Here is an 18,297-nt window from a genome sequence, read left to right as displayed (position 1 = left end):
AAAAAATCCAACTAAAAAATGGCTAAAGGACATGAAAAGACACTTCACCAAAGGGGACATTAAAGCAGCCAGCAAACACATGAAAAGACACTCAGGATTATTAGCCATTAGAGAGATGCAAATCACACTACAATGTGATACCATCTCACCCCTGCTAAAACAACACTGATTAAAAAAAGATACAAAAACAGAAAACAACAAATGCTGGCAAGTATGTGGGGAGCTTGAACACTTATCCACTGCGGTGGGATTGTAAAATGGTACAACCACTATGGAAAACAGTACGGTGCTTCCTCAAAAAGCTAGAAATAGAACTACTTTATGATCCAGCAATCCCACTCCTAGGTCTATACCCTAGAGATGTAATAAGAGGCATGGACAGACATATGCACACCTAAGTTCCTTGCAGCATTATTCACAATAGCAGAAGATGCAAACAACTTAAGTGCCCAACCACAAATGAATGGACAAAATAAGCTACATATATACAATGGAATATTACACAGTCTTAAAGAGTAAGGATGAGTCCATGAAACATCTTATAATGTGGATGAATCTGGAGAACATTATGCTGAGTGAAACAAGTCAATCACAAAAGGACAAATATTATATGATCACACTTTTATAACAAGAATAGATATGTATACAGAGACCAAAGCTCATTGGTGGTTACCAGGGATGAGTCGGGGGCAGAGGGAGAAGCACTCTTGAAATAGTAGACACTTATCTTTGGTGATGGAAAAGGTAGCATTGAATGTGGTGAGGTGCACACAGCTTGACCAAGGTAAATGATGTCCCTAAGAAGTGCATAAAAGACATTTTTGGTCAAGGATATGACAAACATAATTTTGCAACACCAACAACAAAAAGAGGTTACACAAATATGTATATAGGCATAGATGTGCATGGGTATGAATACGTGGGTACTTATGTATGCACAGATACAGTATCTATAGGTATATGCAGGTATGTGTGTACTTGCATGTATATTTGCATATATAATGAATTGCACAGGGGACAGTTACAGATATGCCTTAGACATAACCAAACATCTCACAAGATTGGTTTTCTGAGTTTGAAGGCTTAGAACCATAGTCATGTGGGACAACCCAATTATTGACATGATATAGTTCACAAAGTGTATGTTCTACATCCCTGTGTAGTGAGTAGTGTTTCGGGTCTTAAAAGCTTGTGAGCAGCCTTCTAAGACACAACTATCGGTCTCTACGTGTCTGGAGTAAAAGAGAAAGAAGGAAACCAAAGAATTAGAGAAGCAGTCTATATGATTTATGTCTACAGAAACCACTGCCTCATCTACCCTGAAACCAGAGGAACTAGATGGTGTCCTGCTACCACTACCAACGGTTCTGATCAGGGCCACAAAAGGTGGATCCTGATAGAACGGGACAAATGTGGAACAGGACTCAAATTCTTAAAAAGTCCATACTTACTGAACCAGTTCAGATTAGAGGATTCCCCAAGACTATTGCCATGAGATACTCCATAAACTTTGAACTGAAATTATCCCTTGAGGTCACCTTTTAGCTAAATAACAGATTGGCTTATAAAATAAAGAATATCACTGTGAGTAACGAGCTCCCTAAAAAAAAATTACCTATAGAAGACCAAATGGTCAAAAATTACTCTAAAGCAAAGTGGAGGAGGTGGGGGGGCGGGGGGGAGAGGAGGGGTAGGGAAACTAGAGTACCGGAATTGGTACGACCACAATGGAATTAATGGGAATGATGACACATTGTGAAAAATGAAACCAGTATCACTGAATAATTTCTGTAGAAATTGTTCAGTGGGAACTTAATTTGCTGTGTAAACTTTCACCTTAATAAAATATTAAACAACAACAAAGAATTCTCCGATACTAAAAATATGAAAATAGAAAAATTCGATGGAAAGAGGATAATGATGAAATAACCCGGAAAGAGGATACAAACAACAGCAAAGTGCTCAAAATTTACAGTAAACAGCAACACTGTTATGTAACATATCATGAGGTAACTCAATTCTCATGTAACTATATAAATACTACGTGGTGCCCGAGCAAGAGCATGCGTCCTGCCTGGCACTTTGGTGTGACATACATGTATTATAGTGGTGTACTGGTTCGTACACAGTCCTGGTGGCACCGTGGTTAAAGCACTTGGTTATTAACCAAAAGGTCAGTGTTTTGAACCCACCAGCTGCTCCTCAGGAGAAATACGTGGCAGTCTGCTTCCATAAAGACTTACAGCCTTGGAAACCCTATGGGGTTGCTATGAATCGGAATCCACTTGATGGCAATGGGTTTGGATATTAGTCAGCACAATTTGAACAGAGAAGTGTCAATTTAAAGAAAACCAGTGGAAGACTATGATCTAATTTATGATACTGATAAGAACTTTCAACATATTCATGGATCAATAAGCTTTATTTCAATGTCTACATAAATATGAGTTGATGTGGAACAGTGAGAAGTTTTTCTGAAGGGTTAAAATTTGTTTATTAAACAATAGAACTTGGTCCTGTCCTTTAGTCTGTCTTTGAATTCAGGTGACTAACATGTCATCATCAGTATTCTGTTCTCCCTAATCATTTTTCACCACACACAAAATCTAAAATCTTTGGGTGGCACTTCTCATTTTTCTGGACATCTCTTAAATGGCTTTCAGGTACAACAGAAACACAAGGTTTTAAAATCTCCTCCACTGGAGGCACAAATACTTTCCTCAATTCTTGTTTAGGTTTGCAAACAGTACAAAATAATACAGCTTAATGTTAAAATATTCTCTCCCCCCAAAAGAAAATATACATATATATACAATATAATTGGTTAATCTTTATTTTAAATTTTTTCACTAAAGAACTATATTTATTATCTCTCTACAAAGAAGTTACAAATATATCTATAAAACAATTGAAAAAGCGTCTTAAAATACTGGTATAAAAAATTATAAAGCATAAATTATTATACATCTTTTGTGATTTAAAGAAGGACATGCTAAATTCTACAAGTTAGAATTTCTGAATAATTTCAATAGGAACTTACTGGAAAGAACTAGAACATCAAACCTTAAACGTTTTTTATGTCAGCCACAATTAAAGTTTTGAAAAGCTATAAACTTGTTGACAGGACGGTCCACTCACTAAGTTGATGCTGCCACTAAAGATGAGATTAACCTGAAGGGTACAGTTTATATGCCAGACATGCCAGGCCCTTCTATGCAAATGACTGAAGTGGTCTTCTTGTATTTTTTCCCTTAAGTTTCAAATAAAAGTAAATATACATATGGTAAAAGCCGTAAATAATACAGAAAGGTCTAAAATAATAAGTAAATCTCCTTTTCTCCTAGAATCCGGCAAATCCACTTTTCCAAATCATGAAAAGGGTCATTTGAATAATTCACAAACTGAGGTCATCCTTGGAGTCTCTCATCTAAAAATAATTCTCAGGCCTCTGGGACTATGTTGAGTGCCTCACATATTACCTCTGTTACAGAGGAAACCATGTAGTCTTCACCTTCTTAAAAAAAAAAAAAAAAGCCATACAGTCATACTGCCCCAGAGACAGCCCCTCAGGCTCCATGGATCTGGCCACAGCTCCAGAGAGTCCCTGGTATTTCTGAAATTAAGAAAAAATTCTCATAATAAAAATGAGGTATCTGGTCCTTGTAAAAAGGAGAGGCTTTACTCTGCCAGAGATTCAGGTTGTCCTAGTCATTACTTAATAGAAAAACATCTTTATTTAACATTGTACAAAAAGGCATGAGCCAGAGTTCCAAGCAGTTAAAACCAACTGCAGACTTTTCTAGAGAAGAGGCAAGATAGGGCAGGACTAAGGATGAAGAAGGGAAATTCCTTTGGAGAAACTCCCACCCAAGATGAGAAGCTGGATGTTTTCTCTCCAAAGTGCACTCGCCCTTTGGGTGGGCAGGAAAGGCTTACAGATACAGTGGTGCAGCTCAGCCGAGTCCTTCCTGAATGCCTCGGATCCTCCTGGCCAGTTGCACATCCTTTGGATAAAGAGTAACGCGGCCGGCATGTAAGGAGAGGAGATATGCATCCTCAAAGAGGTGAACTAGAAATGCTTCTGCCGCCTGAGAATAGAAAGAGAAAGGCTAACACAGATGAGGGGGTACGGACTGCTTTTTTTCTTCAGGACCTGCTAACTTAGTCTCTGAGGGCTCAAAGACTGTAAGAAAGGTTATTCACAGAATGAGACTAAACTGTGCCTGGGAGTTTTGCTGCCATCAAACAAGGATCCAGCTTCCAAAATCTTGGGTGTTAACTTCTTGCTCTTTTCAAGGGGACAAGATTCAGCTTGTGACAATCTAGTCAGCCATGTCCTGGTCAAAATTTGTTGCCATCAAGGCCATTCTGACTCATAGTGACTCTACAGGACAGAAGGGAAATGCCTCATAGGGTTTCCAAGGCTGTAATCTTCATGGAAGCAGGCTGCCACATCTTTCTCTCACAGAGCGGCTGGTGGGTTTCAATCACCAACCTTTCAGTTAGCAGCCAAGCACTTTAACCACTGTGCCACCAGGGCTCCTTATGTCCTGGTAAGCATGTGGAATTCAAGAAGTCCTCCTTTCCCACACCCACCCCTCACCCAACTGTGCCTTGCCCTTTCTTACCTCTTGCAGGGCCAACAGGGCCTGGGCTTGCCAATTGAAGTCCACACCACGAGTGAAAAAAGCACATACTTCTCTTGCCTGCGAAGGAGTTGGGATAGGGACGAGTGGAGAAGGGGAAAGGGAGAGGAGTAGAGCGTAAAAGAGATTCAAAGGAAGACGACTCTCTCCAAGAGTTTCCAATGAATTCTCATTTTCATTATTCCTTCCTGGCAGGACCTAACTCAGTAGCAGTGACTACAGGAACTGATACGTCTCCCATTGGTGGTGGGGAGGGAGATGAGGACGTCATCTCTCAGGGTAGGGAAAGAAACCAAAAGGTGGGTAGATGAAAGAATTTCTATTTATATAATCAAAGAGCCCAGTTTCAAAGATACTGGGGGTTAGAAATTAATTCCATAAAGAATTAGAAGGTAATTTTGGAGAGCTCATGTTTTCAGAAGATGAAGAGTATCCCCTACCAGATTAGAAAAGAGGTCCCTCAACATTCAGGCAGGAGATAGTAAGCTCCTGGATACCTGGGAAATCTAAAGAAAGTAGGGTGGCATAGGGGTTGGCAGACAGTTCCCTGGAGCTCACCAGGAGGCCGAAGGGCCTCTTCCTTAGCAATAGGTCTGTGCTCTTCTGAAGCTTTCGGATCTCCTTCAAAACGCGAGGTCTCCACTGGCCACGCCGACGAGAGGGAGCGCCTGGGCAAAAGAGTTGGGTCATAAAAGTCCAGTGGAAAATAAGTAGTGCCTCACAGCCTGGCTGAGACAGGGAAACTGTGAAATCATTAGACAGTGCTATGCTCCACAACAGCAGAGGTTTTTGTCTATTTTATTCTCTGCTATTATCCCCAGTACCTAGGAAACAACAGATAGGCGCCAAACGAATATTTGCTAAGTGAATGCATCAATGATCCTTTGAGGTTTATCTCAAATGCCAACTCTCCCATGAAACCTTTCCAAAATCCTGATCCCCTCCAAACTGATGAGTAGTCTCCCTCCTCTGGGTCCTACAAGACTGTGCATCTCTTAAGCCTTACCCACTTAGATTGGAAACTCAGTTATTTTTAGTTTTCTATTGAACTGGAAGGAATCTGAGAGAGTATCTAGTACAATTTCCTTGTCTTGGTTATTCTGAGGCCCAGAGAGATGAAGATACTTGGTCAAGGCTCATTGGTGGCTGAGTTGGGACCTCAGAAGTGGCACGGCTCAGTGCCAGTGCACTGAGTCACAGTCTTTGGTCAAATCTTGGTTCCAGCCAGAAAAAAAAAAAAAACTTTAAAATCATCCCCCAAAGTAGAAATCATAAAATCCAAATTCTCTGACCAACTATATTGACACTAGGAATTAGAAACACAAGAATATGAGAAAATAATTCTTCTAAATAACATGTTAAAGAGGAAATCTAACTGAAATTAGACAATTTAGAAATAAACAACAATAAAAAGTCTATACCTCAAAACCTATGAGATACAGTGAAAGTATTACTAGAGAAAAACATGTGATCTGAAAATATACCTATTACAAAACAAGAACATTAAATAGTGGAGCTAAGCATTCAACTCATGTGTTACAAAGAGAACATTAGAGCAAAAGAAGTATTAAAGGTAATGCAACATAAATGAAAAAGAATAAACAAAAAATATAGGGGAGATGAGAGGGCATGGGGGCCAGAAGCTACACGAACGGACACGAGGACAGAAAGTGGAGGGAAGAACTGTGCTATCTCAACAGAGGGAAAGCAATTAGGAGTGTATGGCAAGGTGTATGTAAATTTTTGTATGAGACTGACCTGATTTGTAAACTTCCACTTAAAGCACAATAAAAATTAATTAAAAAAAAAAGTAGTACAGTTGCTCAATAAATAAAATCAATGACCAATAAAATGGACAAATCTCGGATAAGTTTAAAACTTTGCATAAAAAATAAAAAAAATACAATCTACAGAAACTAACATCTTGAAGAACAAAATTAACTTCTGAAATGTTGTTTAAGGTCCAGTCAAGAAAAGAGAACCCACAAATAGTTCAATAGAAGGGTTTTAAAACGGCAAACTAATCATAAAGTTGTCAGAAGAGCTGAAGAGCAAGTGGGGGAAGGCAAGGCAATCCAGAGATGGCTTGTGCTGGGCAGTGGGTGGGGGCAGCGGTGGTTCAGTGGGAGAGTTCTCACATTCCACACAGGAGACCTGGGTTCAATTCCCAGCCAGTGGACCTCATGGCAGCCACCATCCATCTGAGGCTTGCGTGTTGCTATGATGCTAGACAGGTTTCAATGGAGCTTCCAGACTGTGACTGAGTAAGAAAAAAAGCCTGACGATCTACTTCTGAAAGTCAGCTAATTACAGTCAGATCCCAGACGGATGATAGGATGGCAAAGGAACAGGCAGCATTTCGTTCTACTGTGCATGGGGTTACCATGAGTTGGGAGTTGAGCCAATGGCTGGCAGTGGAGATTTTATCCCTGGTTAGGGAATGTGGACCAAAGAAACAGAGCAGTGTCCAGGTGACTAGTAACATTTAGGAGAAAGAAGGTGGCCCCAGACCCAGGAGATAAACAACTGGCATCCACCCCTCCCCTGCACCAGTCAGCCATCCAGTGCCTGGAGGCCGCCTTTAGTAAACAGGTAAGGGCAGTCACAGAAAATGTAAAGATGGACACGACTAAAACTCATCAAACAATTTAAGAAAGCCAACAGCATGAAAGGAACCAAGCTCAGCAAACAAAATAACCAATACCAGAAGCATCTCAGTTATGGAGGAAAAAATACAAGGAGCTTGAATTCCAAGCACAGGTAGAAAGGGTAACAGAAAGGCTCTGAGAAGGTGAGAGGAGGATCTGACCAAGGGCCCATGCAGAAGTGTTCAGTGCCCATTTGAGAAAAAACTTTTAGTCTGGAGTGGAAGGATGCTTCTACATAAGAAAGCAACAGATAATATCATACTTAATAATATTCCTGTTAAAATCAGGAACGAAGATAGCCAAAGCACTACTCTTATTTCAATATTAGCCTCAGGGCCTCGCTAATACAATAAGAAAACATAAATAAAAACACATAGAACTTAAAAAGGAATATAAAAGTCATTATTTGTAGACAATACAATGGTCTACTCAAAAATTTCAATTAAAGCAACTAAAAGACTATTAGGATGAACAAGAGAATTCAGCAAGGTGGCTGGATACAAAGGTTATGTTTTAGGAAAGAAAAACCCCAATCACAACTGCAGCCTCTCTATATAACCTATAATACACTCATTTTTCACCCTGCCCTTAGCTATAAGCTAAACAGTTGCTATGAGTTGGAATCCACTCGATGGCATCAGGTTTGGATTTTTTTTTGGCTATAGAACAAGAGTTAGAAGATAAGTAAAGCAGTTGCTGCCACCCATCCACAGGACAGAAACTGAGAACCACAACTCGGTCCTCCTTCCCAGGGACACAACTTATGGAAGGGAACAGAGTGAGAGCTCTTGGAGTTAGCGGGCTTGGCTCAGCGCCAACACTGCCACTCACTGAAGAAAACAAGCCTGGAAAGATCCCTTCTAAGAGCAGGATTGCGTTTGAAATTGTTACTGAAAGCCGCCAATACTTACGCAATTTTAAAAAGCACAAACACAGATTTTAAAAAATCCCGTATCTCCTGGAACAAGCTGGGTGACTTTGCTCAAGTCATCGGGCCTCAGTTTTCTCATCGGTACAATGGGGACAATATAGAGTTGAGATAATGTACCTAAAGAGCTTAGCACAATGCCTTGTTAGTTAGTGGTTAAAACGAAACTCAAAACAGTTGCCGTGGAGTTGATTCAGGCTGATGGCAACCCCATGAATGACCGATTTTGGGACAGTAGATCACCAGGCCTTTCTTCCGAGCTGTTAGGGGTAAGGGCTCAATAAACAATAAAGAGTATGCAGTCCTTTCCTTGTCCAGCCCCTCGGCCGCTCCCGGGACCCCTGCCCGATGGCAGGGCCGCTCGGCCCCTTGCGGAGAAAGGCCACTGGGCCGGGAGGCGGGCGACACCGGCTCTACCGCAGCTCCAGCCCGGCACGCGAGTGCCCTTCCCTGTCTGTGACGCGGACCGGCCGTGCCTGCCTCACAGACGGGCTGCAAGTCGGCTCGGAGGGAAAGGGGCCGCGGCCCGGTTACCTGAGGGCCGCCGCGGGGCCGGGGGCGTCGGGCTCGGGCTGCGCCTCAGCGGGGTTTCCGGCTTGCGGCGCCTGCGGCGCGGGCCCATGGCTGGGCCGGAGGGGTCGGCGCTCGGCCCCGGGCCAAGCGTGCGGCCCCACTCCACGGGCTTCGGGGGCGAAAGGCTGGCGTCCGAGAGCCCAGGGCCGCGTGGGTCCGAGAAGCTGTCGCTCGGAGGGTAGACAGCGCTGAATCCCCGTTCAAAACGTTCGCTGCGGCTACTTCACTACCGGCGTTTTTTAAACCCAAATTCAGCTACTCCCAGTGGCTGACTCTGGAACGCCCATGGCGTAGGAGGCTGCGGGGTGGACCAATGAGAACACAGGCCGGCGGGAACACAGCGGGGCGGTGATAGGAGGAGGGCCGGGATCGACGGTGAAACCGACCAACCGACACTTGGCGAAGTGAAAGAAGGCGGGAATTTCTCCTGCCGCGGCTCGTTCGTGAGGGTGTTCTCTGAGCAGTCAGATCGCTCGTTCAGTGTGACCGCTGGTCAAACAAAGCCCCAAACCGAACTCACTGCCGTGGAGTCGGTTCAGACTCGTAGCCACCCCATAGGGTTTCCAAGGCTGTAAATCTGTAAAAAGCAGTTGGCCACATCTTTCTCCCACAGAGCCGCTGGTGGTTTCAAACCGCCAACCTTTCAGTTGGCAGTGAATCGCCTTAATACTGTGCCACCAGGGGGCTTCGATGCTCAAACAGAGCAAGCTCAATTTGAAAAATGCGTTTGTAGAACGCGTTTCTCTAAAAAAAAAAATTACTTTCCTTAGACATTTTATGTTTGGCCCTATCAACCCTGTAAATTAGCATTTGAAGATGAGGAAAGTGAGGTCCACAGGGAGTACTGACGTCACTGGGAGCAGGGTTAGGGGGTGGGAAGTGCTGACTCTACCAGGTGACACTGCCGGAGAAGGTGACACCAAAATGACTGTCTATAAAATTTTTGCGCAGTGTTTCAGCAGAAATTTATTATTTTATTTAAAAAATCCCTGTAGTTATAACAACAAAAACTTTTTTGTAAGCCCAGCTTATATGTATCAATATATCTACAAGGCTGAAACTCCATGCTAATTTACTTTCTGAACGTGCTAACGCACTCTTGAAGCCCCCGTGGCTCAGTGGTTAAGTGTTTGGCTGCTAACCAACAGGTTGGAAGTTCGAATCCACCAGCCACTCCTTGGAAACCCTATGGCTCAGTTCTACTCTGTCCTGTAGGATCATTATGAGTCAGAATCCACTCAAGAGTAATGGGTTTGGTTTTGGGTTAATGCACTCCGGTCAGAGCTGTCATTGTTATCCAATTATGATGACACTTGGAATCACGTAGTTTTGTCTATACCGTGCAACAAGGATGTGCTGTTGTTTTCATTGTTGCCAGTGTTTTTATTGTCGTCGATTTTGTCAAATTTTCTGATATTTTAGCTACAATATTGTGGTAATTAGTATTTGTGAACCTATATCAAAACGTTTTTTGAGAATGAAGTAGTTACTAAAGGAAAAGAAGTAGTGATATACAGAATTACGATTTACAAGTAGCATGAGTACAAAAACATTACTGTGGATTCTGTATGGTCTGGTACAGGATGAGGTCCATGCAGGGTGAGGGGTGACACTATGAGTTACTGCACTGGGTGACACTAACCCACGTAATGCACTCTTGTTCTTTTAAGAATAGTCCTTATCCCTGATGCATTAGAAAAGCTCAATAAAGGCAGCTGCCATGCCTATAACTGCTGGGGAAGCTCCCTCTACAGAGGACGCCTTCTCATGGGAATTGACATCCATGGCACCCAGCAAGTAAGAAGCATGAGGAATTACCCAGTCTGAGGCAGCAGCACAGTATCCCTCACAGTGAGGCAGAGGGAGCTAATCACTGCTGGGCTCAAAAGGCATTCCCTAGCCACCCGATGTAGATGTTCCCCAGGTTTTACTTTTTAAGGAAACCTGTGAGAAAAGTACTGCATATCTTTGCTTAAGAAGATTCTATTTAAATGTTATAAAATGTAAAAGCTATGGAATAAAAAGAGAGAAGGGCTTTTAAAAAAAAAATTTTGGCCAAAGCCAAAGTCCTTGGTGCAGAGGGGAGACACAATGAGTTACCACACTAGCTGACACCAACCCTAGTGACCCCACTGGGATATGACAATTCCATGTTGTGCCTGTGACCCTTTCGTGAACACCCTCTAAATATGACTCAGAAGTCGTTTCACTGCATAAGCTTTATTGACTATTAGGGCCCAGGGGACAACCAGGATCACCAGGCTTCTGGCCATGAGTTTCGGGCGGGGCAGGCCTCATCGCTATTCTTGGATCACACTTTTGACTTAATGACTTCTTCTAATTTCCTTGGCTCCATCTTGTCCTGTTAGGGGATAATATGAATTCAGTTCATGTCTTAGAAAAAAAGGGGATTTAATTTTCTACACTTTGCTTTCTTGCATTTTCTAAATGATCCACACTGAACTTGTACTATAATCAGGAAAAATATTAATTAAAAAATCAGTGATTTCAATTATGCACATGTTACAGTGTTTAAGAGTGTGGTCTTTTGAAGTAAGGGAAGTCAGACCTGCCCCTAGGTGTGAAGGCAAGTTACTGAATTTCTCTAAGCTTCAGTTTTCTCATCTGTAAATGGGGATAATAAGAGTCATCTAGAGGTATTTGAGAGTGTGAAACAGAATAATGCATAAGAAAAAAATTAAAGCAGTCAGCAAGCACTGAAGTGGTGATGCAAACCTTTGCTGAAGGTTTGAATTGTGATGAAGTGTTGACAAGAAGGAAGAACAAGCATTTGCTAAAGCTATTATCATGAAAATGATGAGGGATATGACACCGCGCCATGAAGAGGGAATTGGGGGAAACTCTTGGGTGGAGGGTATTGAGGTTGAGGGTATTTGGGAGTCTTCCTCAAGAAGGTAGAGCAGAATCATGGTGATTGGGAGGGATTTGGGAAGGTGGGACTGAGGGGACGGAGGAATGGTGTGTCAAACAAAGATCACAGCCTGAGAAGAGGCAAACCAGCGGAGGTCATTTGGAGAGCAAAGGTTACCCTGTTTGGCTAGATGTAGGGATGGGCGATTAGTGACCTCATCAGAAGAAGGTGGATGGGGACTAGAGGGTGAGGGTGTGGGGGTTGATGGAACCTGTGTAATCTCAGGAAAGTCACTGTTACTTTGCTGAGCCACAGATTCATTATGCATTTTTCTTTTTTTTTAATTAGGTTGCTAAGTCAGATCTAACATTACTTGTTCTATGACTACACAATTTCTCTGACAGGACAGTGGGGAAGACGGGAAAGGACATTAGGGTACAATATCTAAAACTCAGAAATTTAATTCTGCCCTCTCAGCTAGAGTACAAGCTGCCCACTAATTAAGTAAAACATTTCTCAGACACCATACGACCTCTGGAAACCCTGGTGGTGTGGTGGCTAAGTGCTGCAGCTGCTAACCAAAAGGTTGGCAGTTCACATCCACAGGCGCTCCTTGAAAACTCTATGGGGCAGTTCTACTCTGCCCTATATGGTTGCTATGAGTCAGAATCTACTCAATGGCAATGGGTTTGGTTTTTTGGTTTATCCTCTCTCCCCCAGCTGTGTGGCTGAAGACAGCAGGGGGAGAATTGAAAGAGTGGAGAGGAGGACCAGCTAGTGGTAATGCACTCTTATAAATTCTCTTAGCTAAGGAAAGTGAATTTTTATTAACCCTAGATGGGGCAAGTGGTTTGCGATTGGCTGCTAACAGAAAGGTTGGCTGTTCAAACCCACCCAGGGACTCTGAGGAAGAAAAAGCCTGGGGAATCCGTTTCTGTAAAGATTACCAAAACCAAACTAAATCAGTGGCTGTCGAGTCGATTCCAACTCATAACGACCCTATAGGACAGAGTAGGGTTTCCAAGGCTGTGATCTTTTGAGCCACTGACCTTTCCATTATCAGCTGAGGCTTAACCACTGCACCCTCAGGGCTCTTTCCATAAAGATTATGGCCTAGAAAACCCTATGGAACAGTTCTGCTTTGTAACACATGGAGTTCCCATGAGTCAGGGGCCTCCTGGATGGCAGCAAACAGCAACGACACAGAGCTGAACTGTCCAGGATGGAAGGCACTAGCCACATGTGGCTCTTGAGCACTTGAAATGTGGTTGCTCAATCTGAAGTGATGTAAGTGTGAAATACACACTGAGTTTTGAACACTTAGTACAAAAAGTTAATACCAAATATCTTATTATTAATTTGTTATATCGCTTACATGTTGAAACAATAATATCTTAGATACCCAAAACCCAAACCCAACCAGTCATTGCTGTCAAGTGGATTCCAACTCACAGCCACCCTATAGAACAGAGCAGAACTGCCCCATAGGGTTTCCAAGGCTATAAATCTTAATGGGAGCAGACTGCCACATCTTTCTCCTACAGAGCAGCTGGTGGCTTCTAATCACGGACTTTTTGGTTAGCAGCTGAGCACTTTAACCACTGCACCACCAGGGGTCCTTAACATCTTAGATATATTGCATTAAATAAAATATATTAAAATTAATTTTATTTGTATCTTTTTACTTTTCTAATGTGCCTACTCTGTAACATACGGGATCGACGTGAGTAAGGGCCAACTCTAGGGCAGCTAACAAGTATAAATTTAAGATTACAGCAGTGGCTTACATTGTATTTCTATTGGACAACACTGACATAGAACGTATCACTTTTGTCTGCACAATTTTCATGATTCACTTAACAGACAATTATTGAGCATCTATTATGTGCCAGGCACTGATATAGGGGGTGGGGATAATGCAGCAAATTGGACAGACACGGTCCTTGCCCTCATAATGCTTATGTTCTGGTGGGAGGGGGAAAGCATAATAAACAAACTAATGAAAAAATTCTTACATATTATGAAAATAAACTCAGTGATTGGATAGAGTAACTTGGGGTAGGGGTAGTGGTCTACTCTAGATAGGTGGCCATGGAAAGTCTCTGTGAAGGTGAGATTCGAGCTGAAGTCTAATGTATAAGAAGGAGCCAGCAAGTGAAAGAAGAAGTGGGGGGAGGGGGGATGCACCAGGCAGAGGGAACTACAAGTGGAAAGATAAGAGTTTAGCATGTTCCCAGAAACGGAAAGGTGGCCAGGGAGAGGAGAGTGGGACTTTAGGTCAGGGTTGTTGTTATTGTTAGCTGCCACCAAACTGGCCCCAGGCTCATTGTAATCCCATGCACAAAGGGATTGGATGGTTGTGATCCATAGGGTTTTCATGGCTGATTTTCAGAAGTAGATTGCTAGGCCTTTTTTCCTAGTCTATCTTAGTCTGGAAGCTTCACTGAGACTGGTTCAGAATCATAGCAACATGTAAGCGGTAGCTGCACTTGAGGAGCACTGGCCAGGAATCAAGCCAGGCATGGAGACCCATTGCCATTGCCCTTAAGTCAATTCCGACTCATAATGCCGCTATAGGACAGATTAGAACTGGCCCGTAGGGTTTCTAAGACTGTGGTCTTTATGGAAGCTGACTGTCACATCTTTCTCCTGCGGAGCAGCTGGTGGGTTCAAACCACCAACCATTAAGTTATCAGCAGAGCAATTGACCACTGCACTGCCAAGGCTCCTTGAACCTGGCATGAAACCAAACCCGTACCTGTTGCCATGGAATCGATTCCGACTCATAGCAACCCTTTAGAACAGAGCAGAGCTGCCCCATAGGGTTTCCAAGAAGCAGCTGGTGGATTTGAACTGGCAACATTTTGGTTAGCAGCCGAGCTCTTAATCACTGCACCACCAGGGGCCCTGAACTTGGCATGGAAGGTGAGAATTCTACCACGGAACCACCCTGGCTTCTTAAGGTCAGGGTAAGGAGACTGAATTTTATTCTAATTGCACTGGGAAGCACTAAGTGATTTTAGGCAGGGGAGTTGACATGATCTTGTTCACATTTAAAAGATGGCTCAGGCTGCCGGGTGGAAAGCAAATGGGTGGAATAGGAAGAGACTCCAATGAAGCAGGAGTTGTCCAGGCCTGAGCTCACGGAGGCTGGGACAGGGTGATGGCAGTAACCCAGCTCCCCTCCCAAAAAAAAAGGGTGATGGCAGTGGAGGAGGGCAAAGATGGTCTTGAGATACATTCTGGAAGTGAGCCCATAGCACTCGCCAATGATACGGATGGGGGAAGAAGCAAGGATGACTCCTGGGTTTTTGACTCACATAAGTAGATGTTGGAAACACTGGTGGTGTAGGGGTTAAGAGCTACGGCTGCTAACCAAAAGGTCAGCAGTTCAAATCCACCAGGCACTCCTTGGAAACTGTATGGGGCAGTTCTACTCTGTACTATAGGGTTGCTGTGACTTGGAATCGACTCAACAGCAATGGGTTTGGGTTTTTTTTTTTTTTTTTTGAGTAGATGTTCTGTAACCATTTAGTGAGGTAGAGATGGCCGAGAGAGGAACCAATTGAAGGGGAAATCAAGAGTATTGGGGCATGTTATGCTTAAGATGCGCATTATATAGCTGTCTAAGTGGAGATGTCAGATAGGTAGTTGGATATAAGCCTGGAGCTCAGGGGAGAGTTTGGGGCTTGGAGACATAAATTTGGGAATCATTAGCACATAATGGTTTTTAAAATCATAGCATTAGATGAGATTATCTAGGGAGAAAGGGACGCTCAATATTTAGAGGTTTGTTGGAGAAGGAAACCAGGAATATATAGTGTCACAGAAGTCAGGAAAATGTTTCAAGAACAAAGGAGTGGCCAATTGTATCAAATGCTGCTGTTGAGAGGTCAAGAAGGATGAACTCAGAATATCAGCCTTTGGATTTGCTTCACAGAGGTCATTGGTGACCTTGATAAGAGCAGATTAAGTGGACGAGTGCAGATGGAAACCAGATTGGAGTGGAGCTGAGGAAATAGAGGCATGAAGGAAGACAATTCTTTCAAGAACTTTTTCTGTGAAAAACAGAGAAATGGGAGATGTAGAGCCCAAGGAAAGACTGGCCTTTAATAGGTAAAGGAAGGTAGAGAGACTAAAGATCCACATACAGGTCTGTTTGGGGGTGAATTGAAGGAGGGCTGCTTGTTTTTGTTTTCTCCAGAAAGTAGGAATATTTTTTATAGCACACTTATAAAACTTTAAGAGTCAGAACAGGCTTGAGAGAGCTTTGTGGCATTGGAAACTAGGTTTCAGAAGGCTTGGGGTGTAATTCCAGCTCTGTCACTTAGTAGCTGGCTACCAGTGGAAACTTGAACAAGATGCTTTACCTCTCTAGGTCTCAGTTCCTTATTGCAAAATAGTGATAATGGTGCATGCCTTATAGTATCATTAAAAGTTTGAAAGCACTTCATAAAACTAAAACATAGTTTGGAAATGTAACCCCTTCATTTATAATTGAGGAAATCTCAGTCCATACTCTTGGTATGCCTTTCTTTTAAGTCCACATACCTAGGCAGAGTGAAATTGTTTCCTCTCTCCTCCAATTTAGATTTCCAATGTGCTGGAGGACCAAAACCAAACCCGTTGCCATCAAGTCGATTCCGACTCATACTGACCCTAAAGAACAGAGTAGAACTGCCCCATAGGGTTTCCAAGGAGAGCCTGGTGGACTCGAACTACTGACGTTTTGGTTAGCAGCCGTAGCTCTTAACCATTAAGCCACAAGCGTTTCCTCCTAGAGGACAGGGTCCCTAATTTTAATTTCCCTTTAAATAGGGTCCTGTACTCAATGCTGCCAACTGTCTGGATGTGGTCCAGAAGAGGTCCTCAGTAACCCAGAGTGAGGAGGCAAGAGGCCAAACACAACATTGTTGTTGTTAGTTACAGTTGAGTCGATTCTGACTCATAACGACCCCATATGTGCAAAGTAGAACTGTTCCATAGGGTTTTCAAGCCTGTGACCTTTCGGCAGCAGATCACTAGGCCTGTCTTCCAAGGTTCCTCTGGGTGGGTTTGAACTGCCAAACTTTCAGCTAGCAGTTGAGTGCTTAACATTTGCATCACCCAAGGACTCCTACATACAACATATACATCTTAATTTGAGACATACGCAAGGGAAAACGTTGTAGAGTTGGCTCAGCTTACTTTCATGGCTGAAGAAAACTCATCATCCCTGGGGCGCATCATTTGACCGGAAAGAGGCATCTAGAATTATAAGTGGAATGACATTCAGGTTTGACACATCTGTTAAAAGCTTACTATATCTCTGGTCCTGGGTATCAAATGGAAACTTCTATAGGGGCAAAACTTAGGCTTCTCATTCTTTTCAGTATTCCCAGTGACTCACCTGTGGTAATGATTTGAATAAATGAATGAATAATGAATTGCATCTTATCTCATTGTGGGGCCAGTCCCCATTCGGGATTAGATCTTATTTTTTCACTTTGTCTCTGTGTGCAAGTATTTAATATCTGGCAGTGACTCTTACCATGGGTTTAGCTGAATCCCCTGGTTCCGGACATCCAAGGAGGAGGACACACAAGGAGAAAAGAAAGAGAAAAAGAGAGACAGAGAGAAAAAAACATGTTTAGTTCAGAATTTTGCACTAATCAGTGAACAGCAAGTTTTCTTAAGAGATCTAAGACTTCATTGACTAAAACGGTATCTTAGCACCACTTCCTCCATTGACAAATGACTTATTTCTTAAGTTGTAAGCCCTCACTTATCCATGGATAAATATATACATAAACCAAAAAAAAAAAAAACAAACCCAGTGCCGTCGAGTCGATTCTCACTCATAGCGACCCTACATAGTTATTTTATATAATATATGCATCATATTAAAAAAATTTTTTTTATTATAGTAATATACTTGTATTAAAATAGGTATTGATGTATTTATACATACATACCTTATACATCAATGGGTGGTCTTTTGTATTTTGAATGAAATGTTATTAACAATGATGTTCTGTATTTTCCCAGCTTCCATACTGGTGCTTAATATTTTGGTAACCAAGGCCTTATAAAGAGCACACTTTTATAAAGTTAGAAACACAGGTGCTTACCAAGGAGGCTAGTTGGAAGTCCCAGATACAAATTTTCAGGTTCTTTTTGTATATTGTGGGTTAGTGAGTATTACCACTTTGTATCTCATGTCTGGATAAGATTCTGGGTCTTGAGAGGAGGGACTTTGTTGTATCTCGTAAGTCTTTTTATCCCTAGTGCTCCCCATGGTACATAGAAGGCCCTCCATCAATGTATGTTCAATGAACGGATGGCTGAACAAACAGTTCTCTTGGTTCTTGAGCCAAATGAAGTGCAGCACTTGGGTCCCCATCTAAATCTTGGCATCTCTAAACTAAGAAATCTGTGAAATGAATGCACGTTTATGGATGGACTTAAGGTCAATTTATGATAACTATGATACTCAAGTGGGAACCAATATATAGCATTATTACTAAAAATTAAAATTCACAGTGGTCTTTGTACAAAATAGGGCATGGTATACAGAGGAAAAAGTGAGGAGGAACTTGGAACCAACTCAGATACAGTCAAGCTTCTCACTTCCATGCCCATGGCAGATAG

General features: G+C 42.5%; 1 protein-coding gene across 2 annotated transcripts; it reads right to left on the bottom strand.

Moving 5' to 3' along the window:
• Positions 1-2,815: 2,815 nt before the first annotated feature.
• On the bottom strand, positions 2,816-9,722 carry CENPA (centromere protein A). 2 transcript variants are annotated; one of them, XM_010591979.3, is made up of 5 exons: positions 8,757-9,722; positions 5,205-5,314; positions 4,629-4,706; positions 3,937-4,088; positions 2,816-3,613 (listed from the first exon to the last, which is right to left on the bottom strand). In XM_010591979.3, the coding sequence occupies exons 1-4, from the start codon at positions 8,842-8,844 to the stop codon at positions 3,954-3,956; spliced, it is 411 nt and encodes a 136-aa protein (XP_010590281.1). In that variant the 5' UTR covers positions 8,845-9,722; the 3' UTR covers positions 2,816-3,613; positions 3,937-3,953. The 2 variants fall into 2 exon arrangements, with proteins under 2 accessions (XP_010590281.1, XP_023406287.1); XM_023550519.2 differs by having other exon boundaries at positions 2,816-4,088; positions 8,757-9,719.
• Between the last annotated feature and the right edge of the window lie 8,575 nt (positions 9,723-18,297).

Source organism: Loxodonta africana, chromosome 12, assembly GCF_030014295.1.
Source record: "Loxodonta africana isolate mLoxAfr1 chromosome 12, mLoxAfr1.hap2, whole genome shotgun sequence".
NCBI lineage: Eukaryota > Metazoa > Chordata > Mammalia > Proboscidea > Elephantidae > Loxodonta > Loxodonta africana.
This window is presented reverse-complemented; position numbering and strand designations above follow the sequence as displayed.